Source organism: Talpa europaea, assembly GCF_964194135.1.
Source record: "Talpa europaea genome assembly, chromosome: 7".
In the NCBI taxonomy this organism is placed as follows: Eukaryota; Metazoa; Chordata; class Mammalia; order Eulipotyphla; family Talpidae; genus Talpa; species Talpa europaea.
This window is the reverse complement of record NC_140074.1, coordinates 103,155,752-103,173,411: the sequence shown is the minus strand read 5'-3', so window position 1 is coordinate 103,173,411 and position 17,660 is coordinate 103,155,752. Positions and strand designations below refer to the sequence as shown.

Below are 17,660 nucleotides of genomic sequence, written 5' to 3'. Positions count from 1 at the left end.
ATCTATCATAACCTTCTCAGTAACAAATATAAAGCAGTTTAAGACACTTGGTGACTTCCTTAGGTCATGTATCAGGAGTTGGATATGCAGTGATGTTTCATTCCTAAAATTTCTATTTGGTAAAAACTCTAGGAAGAGTTCTGTCGACAAAAAAACTGTTTTGGAAAGAAGAGTGACAACTTCCCCACAACGTCAAAAAGATTAAGTATGTAAATACCACACGCTTGAAATATTAATACAATAATATTAATTCCGTTAAATAAATAAAAGTGGCACCAACTTTATGGCAATTTTCAATACAAAAATGTAGCTCAAGAATATTATTGAAAATAAATAATTGCTCCAAACAGGAACAAGCATTCTTAACACAAGCCAAGAGCCTCTGAGATAAAGTGCCAGGAGACAGAGCAGACCACACTGCCAGTGACCTTCAGACCTGAAATAATCACCAGAAGTCAGCTTCACTAAATGACAGGTGTAGGGCCATCTTTTGTCATTTTTCTCTTTTTTTCCAGTGTGTTTTTAAATATTTTCTTCAGGGTGTTGTAAACTATTGGTCCATTCTCAGAATCAAAATTAACCTGGCAACAAAGAAAATTTATATTCAGGACACCGTAATGTAAACTTTAACGAGTCTCTATTGTACAAGGGAGAAAAACAGGTGGAAAAAAAATAAGACTATTATTAGTCTTAAGGCTAATTAAGACTAATAATTAAGACTATTATTATATTAAATATATATAATTTTAAAAGTACACAATACAATTTACATAGTCATTTTAACTGAGCGACTATATTAGAACTGCCAATCATGTCAACACCAAACTTATGAATAAGAAAAAATCCAAAATTAATTTAGTGCCTAGATCAAGTGAGTGTGACATGCATATGCAGCCCTGTGTGCTCACAGGGCTGTGCACAGGGGAGAGATGCAAAAACCGTCTCCTAACACTTGGAAAGATTTGGAACAACTGGTATATTTAACTGTTCATTAGTATCTTCCCTTAAAAGGCCAACAGGTGTTGTAAAGGATGCCTACCACTTCAGAAAGACCAATACTAAGGATTTTTTTCAGTTAAATTAAGAAATTTAATTTTATCCCAACCATTATAGTATGCAGTCTACTTGCAAAAACTTTTTTTTTTTTTAAGACTTATTTATTTATACAAGAACTGAGGTACAGGCCAGGGGTGTGGAGGGTGAGAGGATTCACCAGAGACAGAGTGGGGAGCAGAATGGGCAGACTGGCTGAAATACACTACTGAGGGGAGCAGCAGGCAAGCCAGAAGAGGTCTGCTGTGCCATGTGGGTCTCCTCCCTGGCAGGGGATCAAACTCATGCTGCAGTGGCTGCTGATAGCTTCATAGGTTGTGTCCTAACCCCATGTGCCACCAGGGAGGCCCCTTGCCCCTCTCCCCACATAAGAAGGTAGCCTCTTGGTCTATGATAACTTAAATATAGATGTAGAAACTCATGTGACTAGGGGTTGAGACAATGACTCTGGAAAGTATTGAGAAGTATCTAATAGGCTGCAAAAATCACTACTTACTTTGGAAAGAGTAGAGGGTAGAGACTGGTGAATGCGTACAAATAATAACTGCTATTATCATTAGCGGTTTACACATGCTGGCACTGAAAAGCTGGATTCTTTGTTCAATGAGGTTCTCATGTCATATGTGAGAGACACCAACACATTAGCTGGAGGAATGAGGGAACCTTTTCTCTTGGCAGAAACCTGGCTTCTTTCCTCAGCCAGGAAAGATTGCTGCAAGCTAAAGGAATGTGCACTGAAAGGAAACTTAAAAAAAAAAAAAAATCTCTTTGGTTAGGATTTGCCAACCAGGACACGGCATTGAATTGTCAAGCTTGAATGTTGAATTCTTAACAGGTGGATGCTGAATTCTCAACAGATGGTTACTTGTTCAGACCCTAGGTAAAACTGGCTCAACAAGAAAAGATTCTCTGACTTCTGCTAGGCACATGATTTAAAAATACATTCTCAACACTCAATTGTTTCTCTCCACACAAAAGCTCTTTGTTACACTGTTCTCCTTCAAAACCCACAGTGCAGCTTTTTCTAATACTAGTTAGGAAACTGATCTTTTTTTGCCAAGCAGTCTGCTACTACTTTCAAGAACTGTCAAACACATTTCCATTAAGGGGAAATGTGCTGGAAATTTTATGTTCCAGGGCTGCTGACCTCTGGATTCTGATCTACAGAGACTTTTGTCTCAGGCGTGAGGGAGGAGCACACTCACCTTGGTGAAAGCTTTGATGGTGTGGGCCAGGACGGCTTCCTCCACGTCCTGGGGGAGGCTCTGCAGGCTTACTATGCAATGCAACACGCAAAGAATAGTCTGGTGCTGGCCCTGTTTTTGCAGAAATCAAAATCAAACAAGTTGGGTATAACCATAGGTGATTATGCTAAATGAAATAAGTCAGGAGGAGAAAGTCAAACAAGTGACGATGGAATACAGAGAAACAAAACAGAAAAACTAAGTCAAAACAAACCCAGGATGTCCAACTATAGAATTGAGGCTATCAGGTAGACCATGGCAGACAGTAGACCATGGCAGAGGATGCAAAGGTTTAAAGTGGCTCTCCTGGGGTTATGGTTATGGTGGTGGATGTGGAGTGGGGGTGTGCATCTGAAGGGGTATGATCTAAGCTTCCAGATGGTGCAGTGTTGTACACCACTGTTACTTCAATAAAAAATAATAGAACCCCCTTCATCCACTCAAACTACACAACCAACTTAAAAACAAAACAAAACAAAACAAAAACGCAACCACAGAACTAGGCACTGCTTTGTGACTAAGTACTCACAATCTCAAATACCAAACTATCCAGTAAGGGCTCTATCAATGTTTACTATTGTATTAATATAATGTGAAGAGCTTTCAGGAGTTAAAACCTAAGTTGGTTAGTTATTACAAGTAAAAGTGAATCCAAAGGTAAGTGGATTATAAATGGAATGTTTTCCTTGCAGTGAAAGGAAGAGATGATTCACTCTCATTGTTTCCAGATACAACCATGTGCACACCCACCAATCAGCACCCGCATGCCCTGCCCTGAAGAGAGGTGAGACAGTCAGCCAGCCCTTTAGGAGTACACCTGTACTCCTAAAGGGGGAGAACCCTAAAGGATATGGCCCTAACATGGCTTCTGGAGGCTGCTCACCTTAGAGAAGCCAAGGAGAAACTCTGCCATTTGAGTGATAGGCATCCAACACACCTTGCACCTGAGAGCCACTCACTCCACTCTTGAAATATGCTCTAAGTGCATAATCTAAAATACAGACGCAACTACAAGGGTTTGTCGATTAGAGAGATGCCTAGAAAAGTAAAAGCCCAAAATAATGTAAAAGCCTACACAGGAGGGCGGAGGGATTATAATGGAATGTTGGCCTGATGTGAGAGGAAATGCAGGAGCTTTGTGACAGAGCTAGCTGAGTCTGAAACCTGCTCTGACATATGCTGTGTGTCCTGGAAAGCTGTTTGGTCTTCCCCTTCTGAAAGACAGGTCTCTCCCTCACAGGGCCACGGAACTGGACAAGGGTGAACACGGGCATGACCACCTAGCAAGGGCCTGGCCCACGGTCAGTCATCCAACTAAAGTGAACTGCCTTCCTTATCTCCTCCCACTTCAGCTCCCTAACTAAACTGCTGAGAACACACCCCAACAAGAGGAGATAAGGGGCCGGAGCCTCTGTGTCTTTAAAGATGAGCATCCACACAATTCTGGGTGCGATTGTCTGTGCGCCTGTGTGTGGAGTGAAAGGAGATTTGGAGTCAGTGAGAAGTAGCACAGCAGGTAACTCAAGGCTGATTATGAGATAATAGTGTTTCCTAAAACAATAAAGTATTCTTAAATAAAAATTTAATATCTATAGTTAAAAATTTTGACTCGTACAAGGATTTCCAAAGAAAAGTTAGTTTCTTTCCTTTCTGGTCCATGTTTCCTAGTGCTGTTCACAAAGGCAGTCACCACCACTTGTTTTTTTTAATCTTCCTTCTATACTCTTCTATATTTTATACATGTACAGATTATGTACATCAATGTCTACATGTGACAGACAACACCTTCTGAGAAATGAGTGCATAGTTTTTCACATTATATGCTAACAGTAAATAAGTAGAAACAAATACTTAAAAGTGAAAAAATGGTTACGACATACCGTTAGAGTACTACTTACCATATTTATGAAAAACACTACACATGGAAAATGCAGCCTCTATGTGCCAATTATAAACTATGTTATAATTTTGAGCAAAAAATGAAGCATAAAGTAGCAAATGAAGTGGTATTTAACTCAGTCATCATGTGCCTTGATAAGACTGAAAGGAAAGAGCTGCAAAGGTTTAAAGTGGCTCTCCTGGGATTATGGTTATATTTTCCCTTTTTATTTTTGTATCTTCTAAATGTTTGTACTGAGTGTGCATTTCTTCATCTACCTTGGAAAAATTCAAATGAGACCCGGATATGGGCCGATGTAGAAATTCCTGTTTTAGAAGGGGTGTTTTTGGGGTGTGAGACTTACATGTGGGCCTTATTAACCTGACCAACTAGTCTGACAGTTACTTTACCTTCTCTAATAAAAACAGCGCTTCTGCGGCATCTGCGCGTCTGTCAACCAACATGTCCACATCCTCTTTGGTTATGACGGGCTCCTTCAGCTGCTCCACCCAAGACCACATCAAACTGCACAGGATGAAAGGGTTCCTTTCGCCACATATTCTTTCCCAAGCTCCGTCTCGGGAATTTAGTTCTCTCTGAAAGGAAGGAAGGGAGGGAGAGAGAGAGAAAAAGGTCAGGGGAGGAAAGGAAGAGGGGAGCAGAGAGAAAAGGGGAGAGGGCAGGGGAGGGGCGCGGGGAAGGGCGGGAGGACCGGGAGGAGCTGGCACTACTAGATGGGCAGGCTGTCTAGGAGAGTGAGTCTTAGGCTCTGGAAACCCTCTCAGCACCTCCACCTCCAGGTGGTCCACTGGGCTAAAATACTGCGCTTCTCAATGAAACTAGTTCTTGCAGAGTGGGGCTGACTGAAAAGAGGGCTCTGTATCTCCTGGTTAACCACGGACCACAGTAACATTTCCAGCAGAGGGAGCCCTCCTTTTGGGGCTCTTGGAGAGCAAAACAGAAATACAGCAATGAAACAGAATGGTAGAGGAAAAAGTGTAAATAAGAAATTTGCAAATTAACCTGGGATAAGGAAAAGCTTTTGCCTGAAACTTCAGCGTATGCCCCTCACCCCAGGTACTTAAAAGTCAGTAAATGTGGCATGTACATTTCTTTCAAATTCCTTTTTAGAATCCTACGCAGAATTTAACAAATAGTAAGTCCCACATCCTGCAACAACAGAGTGGAAATGATGAAGTAGTTCCGCCAATACTCGAAAATGCCTGGAGATAAGCAGGAGATTTAAAAACTTCACCTCACAGAGCAGGGGAAAGTGAGATTAGAATTTTAATTTCTGAATAAGGTTCAGATTTAAGTCTTAGAAAGTGACATGTGCTTGCAACAGTAGGAAGCATAATAATCACTGCCTTACATTCACCACAGACCCAATACTGACGGAACCTCCACACTACAGACCAACTGTAACACATGACTTATCTCGGACTTCCAGCAACCCAGCAGGGAGGCTCCTGCACAGACACATGTACTCAGGCAAGATAGAATAAATAGTGTGGCCGTGACCCAGGGTGAGAATGGGGCAAAAGAGGCATCCTACTTAGCCCTGCTCGACCCTGGTCTCCAATGTTTCCTGCCAGCCACAGGGTTGTTTGGTGCTGGATTTCTCTTTATGATCACATAAACAAGCCAACACTTTTAGTTGCTTAGTCTTTCGTACCCCACAGATCATGTTTATAGCTGAAGAGCTTTCTATTCAACCTTATATAGCCAATGAGGAGACAAGTGGGAAGAAATGGCATGACTGAGACCCTCTTATAAAATAACCATTACATCTTATGTTTTCTGAAATCTTCCAGTGAGGTTAAGAAAGACACATCAGGGATGACGGGAAACATTAAACACATGAGCTGTTTCAGGCTCTGCTACATTTAGCCTTTGTGACTGAGCAGGTCATTTAACCTCTGTGACCTAATTAAGGGTCCCCATTGTGACACCTAAGAATTGTGAGGATCAAACAAAGAATGTGCCTTTCAGTTTGGAGTAGAAAATAAAGTAAACAGTTCATGCTGGAAGAAAGCAATACATTTAACTGTGTGAAGCGAAACATAATTCTGAAGGCTTTCTACCCAACAGGGAGCTGTAACTGGTACAAGGCTCCACCTCTAAGATACTTTTGTACCCCACTCCCCTTCCAAAAGTGTTCACATCTTGCTTAATTATGGTAGAATAAGAAGAGCAGCGGTGGAAATATTGGGTTGTAAGAAAAGTCATGATGTATTTTTCCTATGTTTTTCAAACGTCTTACTTTTCTGACAACCCAATAATTTCTGGTAATTATGGGCTAACAAAGATTTCACTGAACCAGTGCCCCCCACATCAGCCCGAGGTTTCTAAGGTCTATCTTTTCTGTAGACCAGCTTACCACCTAGGCAAAGAGTCCAGTTAATTTAAGACTCTCGTGGAAAGTACGACACAAAAAGGGGATAATTAAATTTTCACATCCTAATTTACATAAAAGCCAAGAAATGGGACTCCAAAGACCCAATCTCAGGTAAAGCACAGAACAAAGGTGCACTGTGGCTGTTCCCATTTGCTTTCTTGACCCCAACAGCTGCCTTATTCAGGGATGGGGAGGCACTGGAGGGGAGCTGAGCAGACTGCATCACCATGTACCCTCCTGACCTCACTCAACACTTATGTTGAGCTTTGGTAAAGAATTTTTTCTGATTTCATTTCTGTCTCGAGGTCAGTGATTTTCAGAGTGTGGTTCACCCCCAAGCTTTGATTTGGAGATACTTGAGGTTAGTTCCTAAAGCTGTATGATGTGGCCCATCCATCTGTCCATTAGCCGATGCCACAACCCTGAAAGAAAGTAGGAAGCTGCAAGTATCAATCAACACAAACACCTCTGGGCCCACAGCCTGCTGAGTGCTAAGCGCTTTCTTTCACAAAGAGATTGAAACAGACCAAGACAACAGTCGGGTCTATCATTTCTACAACAGCAGGCTTGTATCATAGTTGAGCAACCTGAAGTGTCAGAGTGAAGTATTACACAAAGGTCTTCAAATTCCTACAATAAATGAATTTGGGAAGATGTACTATGTTTCTGCTCCAATACAAATATTTTCAACACACATAAAATCAAACGAAATAGAAATACCTGCCACATTTCTACCTTCCTTTTCACTTCCTCCTTTTCTGTAAACTCATTTAAATTTGCCAGGGCTTTGGCTGCTAGGATTCTCCTTGCTTCCACACTCAATTCAGACTGCAAGGCAGTGTGAGTAACAACTTCAGACAGATCTTTGCTGTCCTGGGTTTCAGGTGCGACCGAGAACTGTGCTTTGGGACTGGAGCTGCAGTCCACAGGGCTGTGGTGAGTCTCACTGTCGTCTGCAATGGAGCCTGGGCCCTCCCCATGAGTCTCATGCTGAGAGGGGTGTACTTGCTGGTGAGAATGGTTTGGTTTCTTCTGGATATTTGCAAGGTTGGTTATAACTGGTTCCTCAGGATAGTATGAACCTGAAAGACCTGAAGAGAAGGTTCTACTCCGCTGGAATTCCTTTAGAATATTCTTCCTGTAGAAAATTGGTGATCCATCATCTTTGAGTCCTTCCAGGTCTCCAAATTTCCCCTGATTCCAGAAATAAAATGTATTGCGGACCAACACCTCCTTACTTAAATCTACCTGTGGAGACTGTAGGGTGTAACCGGGGCTTAGGGGCTTCTGCTGCCCAGAGTTATGGCAAAGCAAGGGCTGGGTGGGTACCGTCCATGGAGTGCCCCCTTGTTCCAGAAGCCACTCAGCCCTCTTTAAGTCTGAGTCACTGTAGCTGAGTCGTCTTTTTAGGCAAGTCAGGGGTTGAAGGCACTCAACATTCCGCCTCTTCCAGAGGGGGTCAAACTCTTGCTCGCTGGAAAGAATCATATCCTGAGTCTCAAAATCTGTTGCCACCACAGAGGGGGTGCAAGCATCAGATGCGTCACTGTTATGCCTCAGCAGTTCCTTATCCAGCTGCCTCGTCACCATTTCAGAAACTGTCTTTTCAATTTCAGCAGAGAGGCCGGGAACTTCTGCCACTTCTTCCTTTACTGGGGGTCTGTTCTCAGCCAAGTCCAATAGCAATTTGCAAACAAGGTGGATAATTTTAGGCACATATTTCAGAAGTCGTGCCTCATAACCATGCAGTAGATGCCGCTGGCGAATGAGATATTGTGCTAAGGTGACAGCATGTGCTTTGGGATCACAACATGAGAAAATATTGCGAAGAGGAATCAGAAATTGAGTAAATTCCCTTATGCACAGAAGCTGTCCTCTAGTTTGTATGGAGTTGGGTCGCTTCGTCCGAACAAACACAATTGCTTGGTCAGCAGTCATTCTTGTTGCAAAAACTAAGTAACATGCTATTAAAACACCTAAAAAACAGTAAACAGTGAAGAAGATTGGGAAGAGAAAAGATTATATATTTTTATTTATTACACATCATGATTTACAATATGAATAAGTGCTAGGAAATCCTATCAATACAGGAAGGCTGTATTGACTGTTAGGTAATTCTGACTTGGTAACTTTTTGGGATGGGTGTCTATCCATTTACTTGTCTATATGGCAGCCCTCTCCTTCACTGAGAACTTTCAGCTGCCTCTGTACCTGGGTTTAGCACAGTAACTGTCATGGTGTAACTAAGTAAGTGTGGAGTGAGGGGGCTGCTGAGTAAGTTGGAGTGAAGAGGAAGATGGAGTGAAGTGGAGTGAGGAGTTAGGATGACAATGGACAAGTGTGAAGTGAGGGGGATGATGAGTAGATGGACTGTATGGTGGGATAATGAATAACTGTAGAGCAAGGGTGTGGGGTAATTGTGAAGGGATGAGTAACTTAAGTGAGGGGGATGAGTAAGTGTGAAGTTAGGGGGATGAGAAAGTATGAAGTGAGGGGGATGATGATCAGGTATGAAGTGAAGGGATGAGTAAGTGTGAAGTGAAGGGATAAGTGTGAAGTGAGGGGGGACAAGTAAGTGTGCAGTGAGGGGGAATGATGAGTAAATGAGGAGTAAGGGGGGATGTGCTTATAACTTACCACCTTGCCACCTTTGCTAATAACTATTGGCACATTCCTACTTGGCATTTTCTCTATTTGGACATTGGGGGGCGCTGTTGTGGGAGATTATTTACATTCACAATCCATTTTTCTTTTTCTTCTTCCAGACTTATATGTGAGTTTTCCCAGATCATAATACAACTGTTTCTTTAAGCCCTTAATATTTAGGAAATTACCTTTATTAGTGAAAATATTATGTACTCTTAGTAAATAATATCAAATTAAAATGAATAACAAGTGAAAAGGTAACAATTTTAATATAAGTTAATATCAAACTACTAAAAGGCAAATCTAGTCATGTGTGTGATTCACCAAGTTTGTGACTCTTATTACATGTGAAATAAGAGATTCTGAGAACTGCATGTTCCCTAGTAGGTAGCAGGCATGGTCCAACTTATCTTTTTCACTAGGATGTGATAGGTCTTTGAGTAAGTATGAAATATATGTAGAGCTATCATGAGGAATCCCCAAGGAGAACAAGATTTGGCTCAAACTTCATGCTGAAGATATTGGGCAGAACTGAGTTCCTGCCTGAAGATCATGGAGAGGAAGTGGGAGGTCTTGTGGGAGACACACAGCACACTGTGAACAGAGTCAAGTGCAGGTGTGGCTTTGAGCTAGATACAACTGCGATTCCAACTCTATGGTCTTTATTTTTACCTCAATACCAACACTACTGAGCTTGTGCTGTATTTTTAAGTCAAATAGTTGACTTTTATATATAACTCTAGGCATACAGACTCTTCTTCACAACCAAAACCTTCAGCGATGTGAATTTAAATTTTGGTCCTGTTACTTACTCAATGTAGCAAATTACTTAACTGTCTTCAAAATTTCCACTGTTGCTAAAGACTTAAAAAGATAGCAGGTATAAGATGATTACAATCATTACAATGATGCTATTTTTGGTTAAGAAAAATAATGCTTTTGAAAGACATCCTGCATTAAGGGCCTCCCTGGTGGCACAAGGGGTTAAGTCTCAGCACTATGAGGCTATCGCAGCCACAACAGCACAAGTTCGATCCCCAGTCAGGATGCTAACCCACATAGCGCAGTAGACCTCTCCTGTCTCACCTACTGCTTCCCTCAGCAGTGTATTTCAGTAAATCTGCTTGTTCTGCTCCCCACTCTGTCGCTCGTGAATCCTCTCACCACCCCCCTCCACCTCTGGCCTACACCCCAGCTCTTGTATGCATAAATAAATAAATCTTTAAAAAAAAGACATCATGCATTAAAATAAGGTGCTGATTTTTTCCCTTAAAGGAGGAAATCAGAGTCATCATTTAGCTGGCTGTGGAAACCCATCTGTTTTTTTTTTTTTTAAAGATTTATTTATTTATTTATTTATGCATACAAGAGCTGGGGTGTAGGCCAGAGGTGGGGAATGGTGAGAGGATTCACCAGAGACAGAGGGGGAGCAGAAGAGGAAGATCGACTGAAATACACTGCTGAGTGGAGAAGAGGGCAAGACAGAAGAGGTCTGATGAGCCATGTGGGTTAGCTCCCTGGGCCAGGATTGAACTCGTGCTGCAGTGGCTGCCAATAGCTTCATAGTGCAGAGACTTAACCCCCTGTACTACCAGGGAGGTCCAACTCATCTGTTTACTAACTATGAGTTTTCAGTCCTGAGTCATTCAAAACTATTCTCACAAACAAGGTCATTGAGACTATCTGTTTATGATACACAAGTATCTTTTATTTACTTCTTCCATTTGATTCCAACATTGATAAGATTCTAAAAAATAATTTTCCTCTAGAATTAGTCTTATTCCTTAAATACTCAAATATGCTACAGGACTATTAAAGCCACCTCCTAGAATTTACCTGTTCGACCGAGCCCTGCATGACAATGGATAGCTACTTTTCCTTCTTGTAAGGCAAATGTCATCACCTTCACCATATCTAAGATGGTGGTAAGGGACGCCACACCATAATCCTTCCATCCAAAATTGTAGAAATAAACTGGGTATTAAAAGAGAATAGGAAAAAAAAATCAACATTCAGGAAAAATACTTGCAAAGACATATGAAGAAAGTGAATTAATAAAAAGTATAAGCTGTAAGGCACATAGATCTCATAGGATGCACAGGCCTAAAATAACAGATCTTTTCCAATCCCAGTAAGTTTGTTACAAAGCATAGTCTATATTACTTAAGACATTTCCTGCTGAAATTCAGCCAGAAAGAATTATGGAAAAGCAGGATTTCAAATTAAAGTCCATGTTGTATGGCCAAATTCCTCAGCTGTAGAGGAAATAAGAGAGACTTGTCTAAGCATGAAAGTGTGTCTAAATGGCTGATAAATGACACAAGACAAGAAAGTACAAAAAGATTTTCTACCTAGTGGGATGGGTTGGGGGCGGGGAACAAGATACAAGCCATTACTTCTTTTGTTTTTTAAAGAATTGATTGTTATTTTAAGAAAAGTTCCTTTTGTGCACATACTAGAATGACCATTCTGCTTGGAAACAATTATAATAAAAGACAGGATGGTTATTTGTTTTAAGTTTTCTTTCTCAGGAGCAAGTGTCTTAAAAATAAGTTCTAAATGGCACAGGTTTCTCCTTTCCGGCCTGGTGTCAATGAGGTGTGCTCAGTCGTTTCCATCCCATAGTTGCCGTGACCATGTGTGTCCCTGCATCCCTCTGAGGCAGAGCTGGGCAGCAAGTATAGCATGAGTGATACCTGTGCCCCAAAGTCTGTGGCCACTGTTGCGCTGTGTGATGGGGACAAGCCAGCACTCTCAATGCCCTGTGGCCTCTCGTGAGAAGCAGAAACTACTTACATGACTCCACTAGGCACTGAACGAGACAACAGTCTGCTGTGCTGTTAATGTTAATTAATACAGACACTAATCAAATATTATCAGTATTTCCACAAGGCTTCTGTCCAAGATTCCGCTTATATTCTTTCAGCAGCAATATCTAAAGTCAAAGCTGGCTCATCGTCATTTTTAGGAACTCTACTACTGTGCAATGCTTATTTCTATCCCCTTTGTTTTACCTAAGACCTGAGCAGACAAAACTGAGGAGTGCTGTATGTCATCACTCATGGAGGACTTACTGCCAGCCTCCATGAAAGCTTCAGGAAGGTATGTGAAGCCACTTTCTTGTTCCAATGGGTTCCCACAGCTGGCATGCTCACCGGGGCGCTGCAGGTTAATTACTGTTCTTATGCCAAGGCTTAAAGGAAAAAGAAAATTAGTCATATTAAGGGTTGGTGTTTAAAGGAATTAACGGTTTTTGGTATTAATAAACATTATTATTTACTCTCAAATCTTAATTTATTATTTGAAATAAACTCTTTACTGCCTATTGTCAAAATAAAAGCACTTTTTCAATTGAAGGCAAAGCAATGTCAGAGAAAACACAAGTTGGCTTTTAAGCATGCGAGAGTTGTGGCACTGACCTCTGGAACTGCTCGATGATGCAGTACTTCTCCAGGAGCTCCGTGGATGGGCGAGCCATGGCCAGGATGTTATCAGTGACCCTACAGATGGGAGGAGGAATGGGATGCACAAATCCTAGAACATTCCAACTCTAAAGACAGAGAGGAAGATATCAAGCTTTTATGTTTTCTATGATTTCAACAACTCTGTAAAAGAAGAATCTTCTTAAACAAATTGGCTTCAATTCCTCATCATGATTAGGGTTCAAAGAAATTCTAGATTCTTAGACCCCTGGAAAAAAATTCTAGAACATAAAGTATTTGTGAACCCTGGCAAAGAGTTTTTAAGGACTCCCCTGAGATTCTAGAGGACATGATGGAGCTGGCAGCAAAGGTCTAGATAGTTAAAGAGCATTTAAGTGAGGAGGGTTGCTGGGAGGCTTCTTAGTACTGAACTGTCGGCGGCTCAGTTATCTAAAGAGTTAAGTGGGGAGAGACGAATGCATGCATCATAGGGTCATGTTAGAATTCAACACAATGTGGACGTCAAATCCTTAGCATAAATCCTCCCATGTGGTTATGAATAAATGTCAAGATATTGTAATTTAGGAAAATATGGGCTTCAGAGTCAATGAGATCTGGTTTCAAATGCTAGTTTTTCTACTTTCTAGCTAGGCCATAAATGACTTAGCCTCTCAAAGTCTCAATTCCTTCATCAATAAAAGGAACATGAACAATGACTATTTCACAAGAGTTTTGTGAAGATGAGAGATAATTTGCAAGTGTCTAGCATAGTGCCTGGCCTGCAGCCAAACAGACATTTACTAAATGCACTCATGGAGAGAGGCCAATGAATGGTTATCATGCTCATTATCCTCTGAACTCTGCTTCTCTGGTGGAATTTCTCAGGTAGTCGGTTGGAAGTTGTGGGTCACAGGACCGGAGAGCAGTAACAGAGAAATTCAGAGAGAAGGGCACGATTCAGAAAGGATCACTTCCCTGAGGGCAATGCCTGAAATTTGACAGGTACCCCTGAATTTAAGTATGTAGGATAAGGAGAGATGCAACATGAAAAAGACTCAGATAGTTTAGTCAACAATAAATCAAAAATATTAATGTGACCCTAAGCTGCACCATTAGAAATCTACTAGCCTAACAACAGCTGAGGTACAATGTTTGCTTTTTCATAAACGTCTAAATGAAAAATAGTGACAGCCTAGAATATGATCTTGGAGAACAACAGTGACAGTAGCCCCAGGCTTCAACACAACACTAGTACCTAGCAAATCCCATATAAAGCACTGGCTGCAAGTTAAGTAAGCTGGCCGACAAGCATCGAATTTATAAATGTGCTCTTGCTGGGCCTCCCTGGTGGTGCAGTGGGTTGAGCGCAGCAGCTGTGAAGCTGTCCGCAGCTTCTGCAGCACGGGTTTGATTCCTGGCTGGCCAGGGAGATATCCATATGGTGCAGCAGACCTCTCCTGTCTCGCCCGCTGCTCCCCTCAGCAGTGTCTTCGGTCTGTTTGCCTGTTCGGCTTCCTGCTCTTTCTCTGGTGAATCCTCCCACCCTCCTGTACCCCAGTTCTTATATAAATAAAAATAAATCTTTAAAAAATAAAAAATAAAAATAAATGCACTCTTGCTGTATAAAATGATTTACAACTAAAGTTTACTCCTAGAGTTCCCCGAACAGTGAATCCCTCTAAGAATGTTTCAAATATGACTTCAATATCAAAACTTTTCAGTTATCACTACATCAAAAGGTATCCTTGGCATTTTATTATTAATAAAAAGCAGTGTGATCAAGAAAAAATGAATTATACTTACAGACCATAAGCAACATAAGCACCATATATTGTCTGCTGAACCAACAACTTGAACCACTTCTACTACAGCAGATTTAAAGTATATTGTGTGAAAATTTGTGTTCTTTCATATAGAATACAGTAAAAAAATTAAAATGAGACTAAAGCTAACCTGCATGAAATTTAACAACTCAAATTTGTAGCCGAACACTTGTATTATCTCTAGCTTTCATTATTTCTGAAATTTATCTAGTTCCCATTTCTTTGAAATACTTTACATACATCATTTCACCTAATTGAAAAAAGAATCCCTAAGAGGTTGGTTTATTATTTCACATTGGACAGATGAAAAAACTGAGGCACAGAGAGCCTGTATGAGTAGATCAAGATCACACAGCTTGTCAAGCTGCAGGGCCAGGGATGGAGGTGGGTCCTCTCACTTCAAGCCCTTAATCCTCTGTCTACAGCCTCCCTGCCTCCCAGGAGCACAGGACTTCATTCCCTGTTCCCACTCACCAGAAGTGACAGCTCCAGACACTGGCAGAATCACTTACCAGGAGGAGTAGACCCCCTTGATGGCTTGCTCCTGCTCACTCCAGCGAGCTGGATTTTCATACTTGCAGGCTCTGCCGCCACATGCCATGGAGCAGGCCATGTGTCCAGGGATGACATGTCGTAAACGCTCTCCTACTTTTGTGTACTTTGGTGCTGGACGCTCTGAATTTCCTAGAACACACAAAGAAGGGCAGATTCAAAACTCCACTCTCCAAATGGAATAGTAATATGGGAAACAGCTTCCATTATGTCAGGATTGCAGATGACAAGCCAGTGTTAAATCCCCTTCCTTTTGTCAGGAATAAAACCGTTTCTTTTTCATTTAAATACACAAACTTCATACAGAAAAAACTTTTACATACTATTATCTCCACATCTACTAGTAATGAAAAGAGAGGAAATGTAAAAGCAGGTCCTTAACAATCGAATGAATTTTGTTCAAAAACGACATTTTCAAGGAAAACCCAGAAAACCATCCTTTAACCCCCTTTTACAGATCCACCGAAACTTAGCATAACAGGCAGCAAAATGTACAGTGTAAAATGAATTGTCCAAATTTAAAAACACACACTGACAAAATTCTTTAAATTTAAACTAAAAAGTATGGCAATCTTTAAGAAGAAAAAGAAATTTACTTTTTCTCTCAGGGCAAGTTGGGTTTCTCTCGGCGCAGCGGACGGCAGACACAGCCACCATCACCTGGAGGGAGGAGGAGGACAGCATCTGGGCGGCCGAGCTCCGCCGGCCCTGCTGCAGCCTCAGCACCGGGTCCGAGGTGGAGTGCCTGCGGCCCTGGAAGAAAGCGCTGAGGAAGGGCATGGCCGAGAGCCGCCGAGGCGGGTCCTGCATGGCACTCGATCCCAGAAGGAGAGCTGGAGGCAGGAGATGCCAGCGCCAGCTCCCTCCACGATGAAGTTACATGGAATCTGAGCATCATCTGCTGATCTAACAGCATTCAGGATAGGCTCAGTTGTTTCCATAGCGACAAACAAAGAAACTACTGATTCCCACTCAGATTTGTGCAGGCAAAAATCTTATGTGAATGAACACTGTTTTGGACAGACTGTTCAAATATGGGGAAAATAACATGTATTTTAAATAGATTATTGCAACTATTCTATTCTGCTTCTCAAAGACATTTAAAAGATCTGACTGCTCTAAGAATTCCATCTAAAACGCTGTAAGGAATTTAGAAAAGTGGCTTTCTGATACAAACACTGCTTTTAACACTCACATTAAAAGGTTTAACTTCTGTTTTTCCTTTCATGTCTATTTTCTGAGTATTTTGAAAACAAAAACGTCTACTTTCTACTCTTCTCTGTAACAGGATTTTAAAAAGCTAACTGTAACAAAGGGAAATATATGCTGGATACCTTTAAAACATTCAATGTTTCAAAACTAAAAATCCTTTTTTTTCTTAATGGAAATATTAATGAAATATTTGAACAGAATAAAGACATCTGTAAGGCTGATGTATTAATCAGAAGACATTTCCTTTCATATTTTTATATTTAGAATGTGAAAGTCCAATTCTCAGTTATGCTTTTTTGGGACAGTTATAGTAGCCATGCCTCTCAAAAACTCAAAGACACAATTCTGTACCTTTTATTGCTGACTCTGGGAGAAAAAGAAGCTTCAATAATGTTCTGGCAGAGGTTTAAGTAGAAAATTCCCCAAGTATCACATTTTTTTAAGGAACTGGATGAGGGGGAGGTTGTAACTTGAGAATAAAGGATATACAGAAAATAGAAACTCTAACAACCATCGATTGTCCGCCTCCTTAATGTCAGGCTGTACCCCCCACCCCCGTCTCTCTCCCGCCCTCTTCTCTCCAAATGATATTTCAATCCTGTGCAGACAAAAACAACCTACTGCCATAGATTGGGTTCATTTTTGCTTTGTTCTAACAATTAAAAATGCTTTTAAGCAAGTTCCTTTTAAAACGTATACCCCCCCATCACCCCAATCAGATGCACTTGTGCCCAAATGCCTACTCTGAGTGTAGTACCATGCATTGTCTTGAAACTACAGTGATGGAAAATAAGTATTGTTTATTGTAACTAATCCAGAAGCTATAGCTTCCACAGAGCTTTTTAGAAGAAGAAAAAGAAAATGGGGCATAGCAGGCCAGTTGGAACCTGATGGTAGAAGCCAGAAGTACTTGGACTATAGGGTACAAGTTGGCTCTTTTGGGAGCAGGGAAGTTTCTGAACTGAGGTTTCTGAGAAAATGTCAGAAAGGGTTAACACCACCTGCAGAGATGGGCTGGAAGTCTGGGGCCAGGAGTCTTCTGGAACACTGGGACTGAATGGTGCTAAGCATAGGTACAAGACAGAGAGGGGCCGCCAGGTGGGTGTTGCTGTTATCAGATTGGGACCTTGAGCCAGTGTGAGCAGAAAGTATGAGGAGAAGACACCATAAAACCCAGAAGGCCAGCTCCATTTGAACTGCAAGTCTCAAAAGCAAGTGGGAGATGCCTGCTATCTGCAACTCTAAGGATATTCACATGAGTGACTTCAAGTGACTGAATCTCAATGGTTCTGAAAGTGAAAAACAAATGTGATAAGGGCAGGACACTGAGCAAAGGAAGAAATGGCTTATATATCACCTCAAGGAAATGTCTGCTGTGAAATCTTAACCTTGGATGAACATAAACAGGTAACAACTGAGTTGACCAAGTTA

At 41.3% G+C, this 17,660-nt stretch overlaps 1 protein-coding gene across 1 annotated transcript; it reads right to left on the bottom strand.

Moving 5' to 3' along the window:
• Positions 1–464: 464 nt before the first annotated feature.
• On the bottom strand, positions 465–15,827 carry PTPDC1 (protein tyrosine phosphatase domain containing 1; the record flags this gene model as incomplete). Its single annotated transcript, XM_084239385.1, has 9 exons — positions 465–581; positions 2,259–2,369; positions 4,587–4,772; positions 7,295–8,550; positions 11,057–11,194; positions 12,295–12,413; positions 12,640–12,720; positions 14,978–15,149; positions 15,614–15,827. The coding sequence occupies 9 exons, from the start codon at positions 15,825–15,827 to the stop codon at positions 465–467; spliced, it is 2,394 nt and encodes a 797-aa protein (XP_084095511.1).
• Between the last annotated feature and the right edge of the window lie 1,833 nt (positions 15,828–17,660).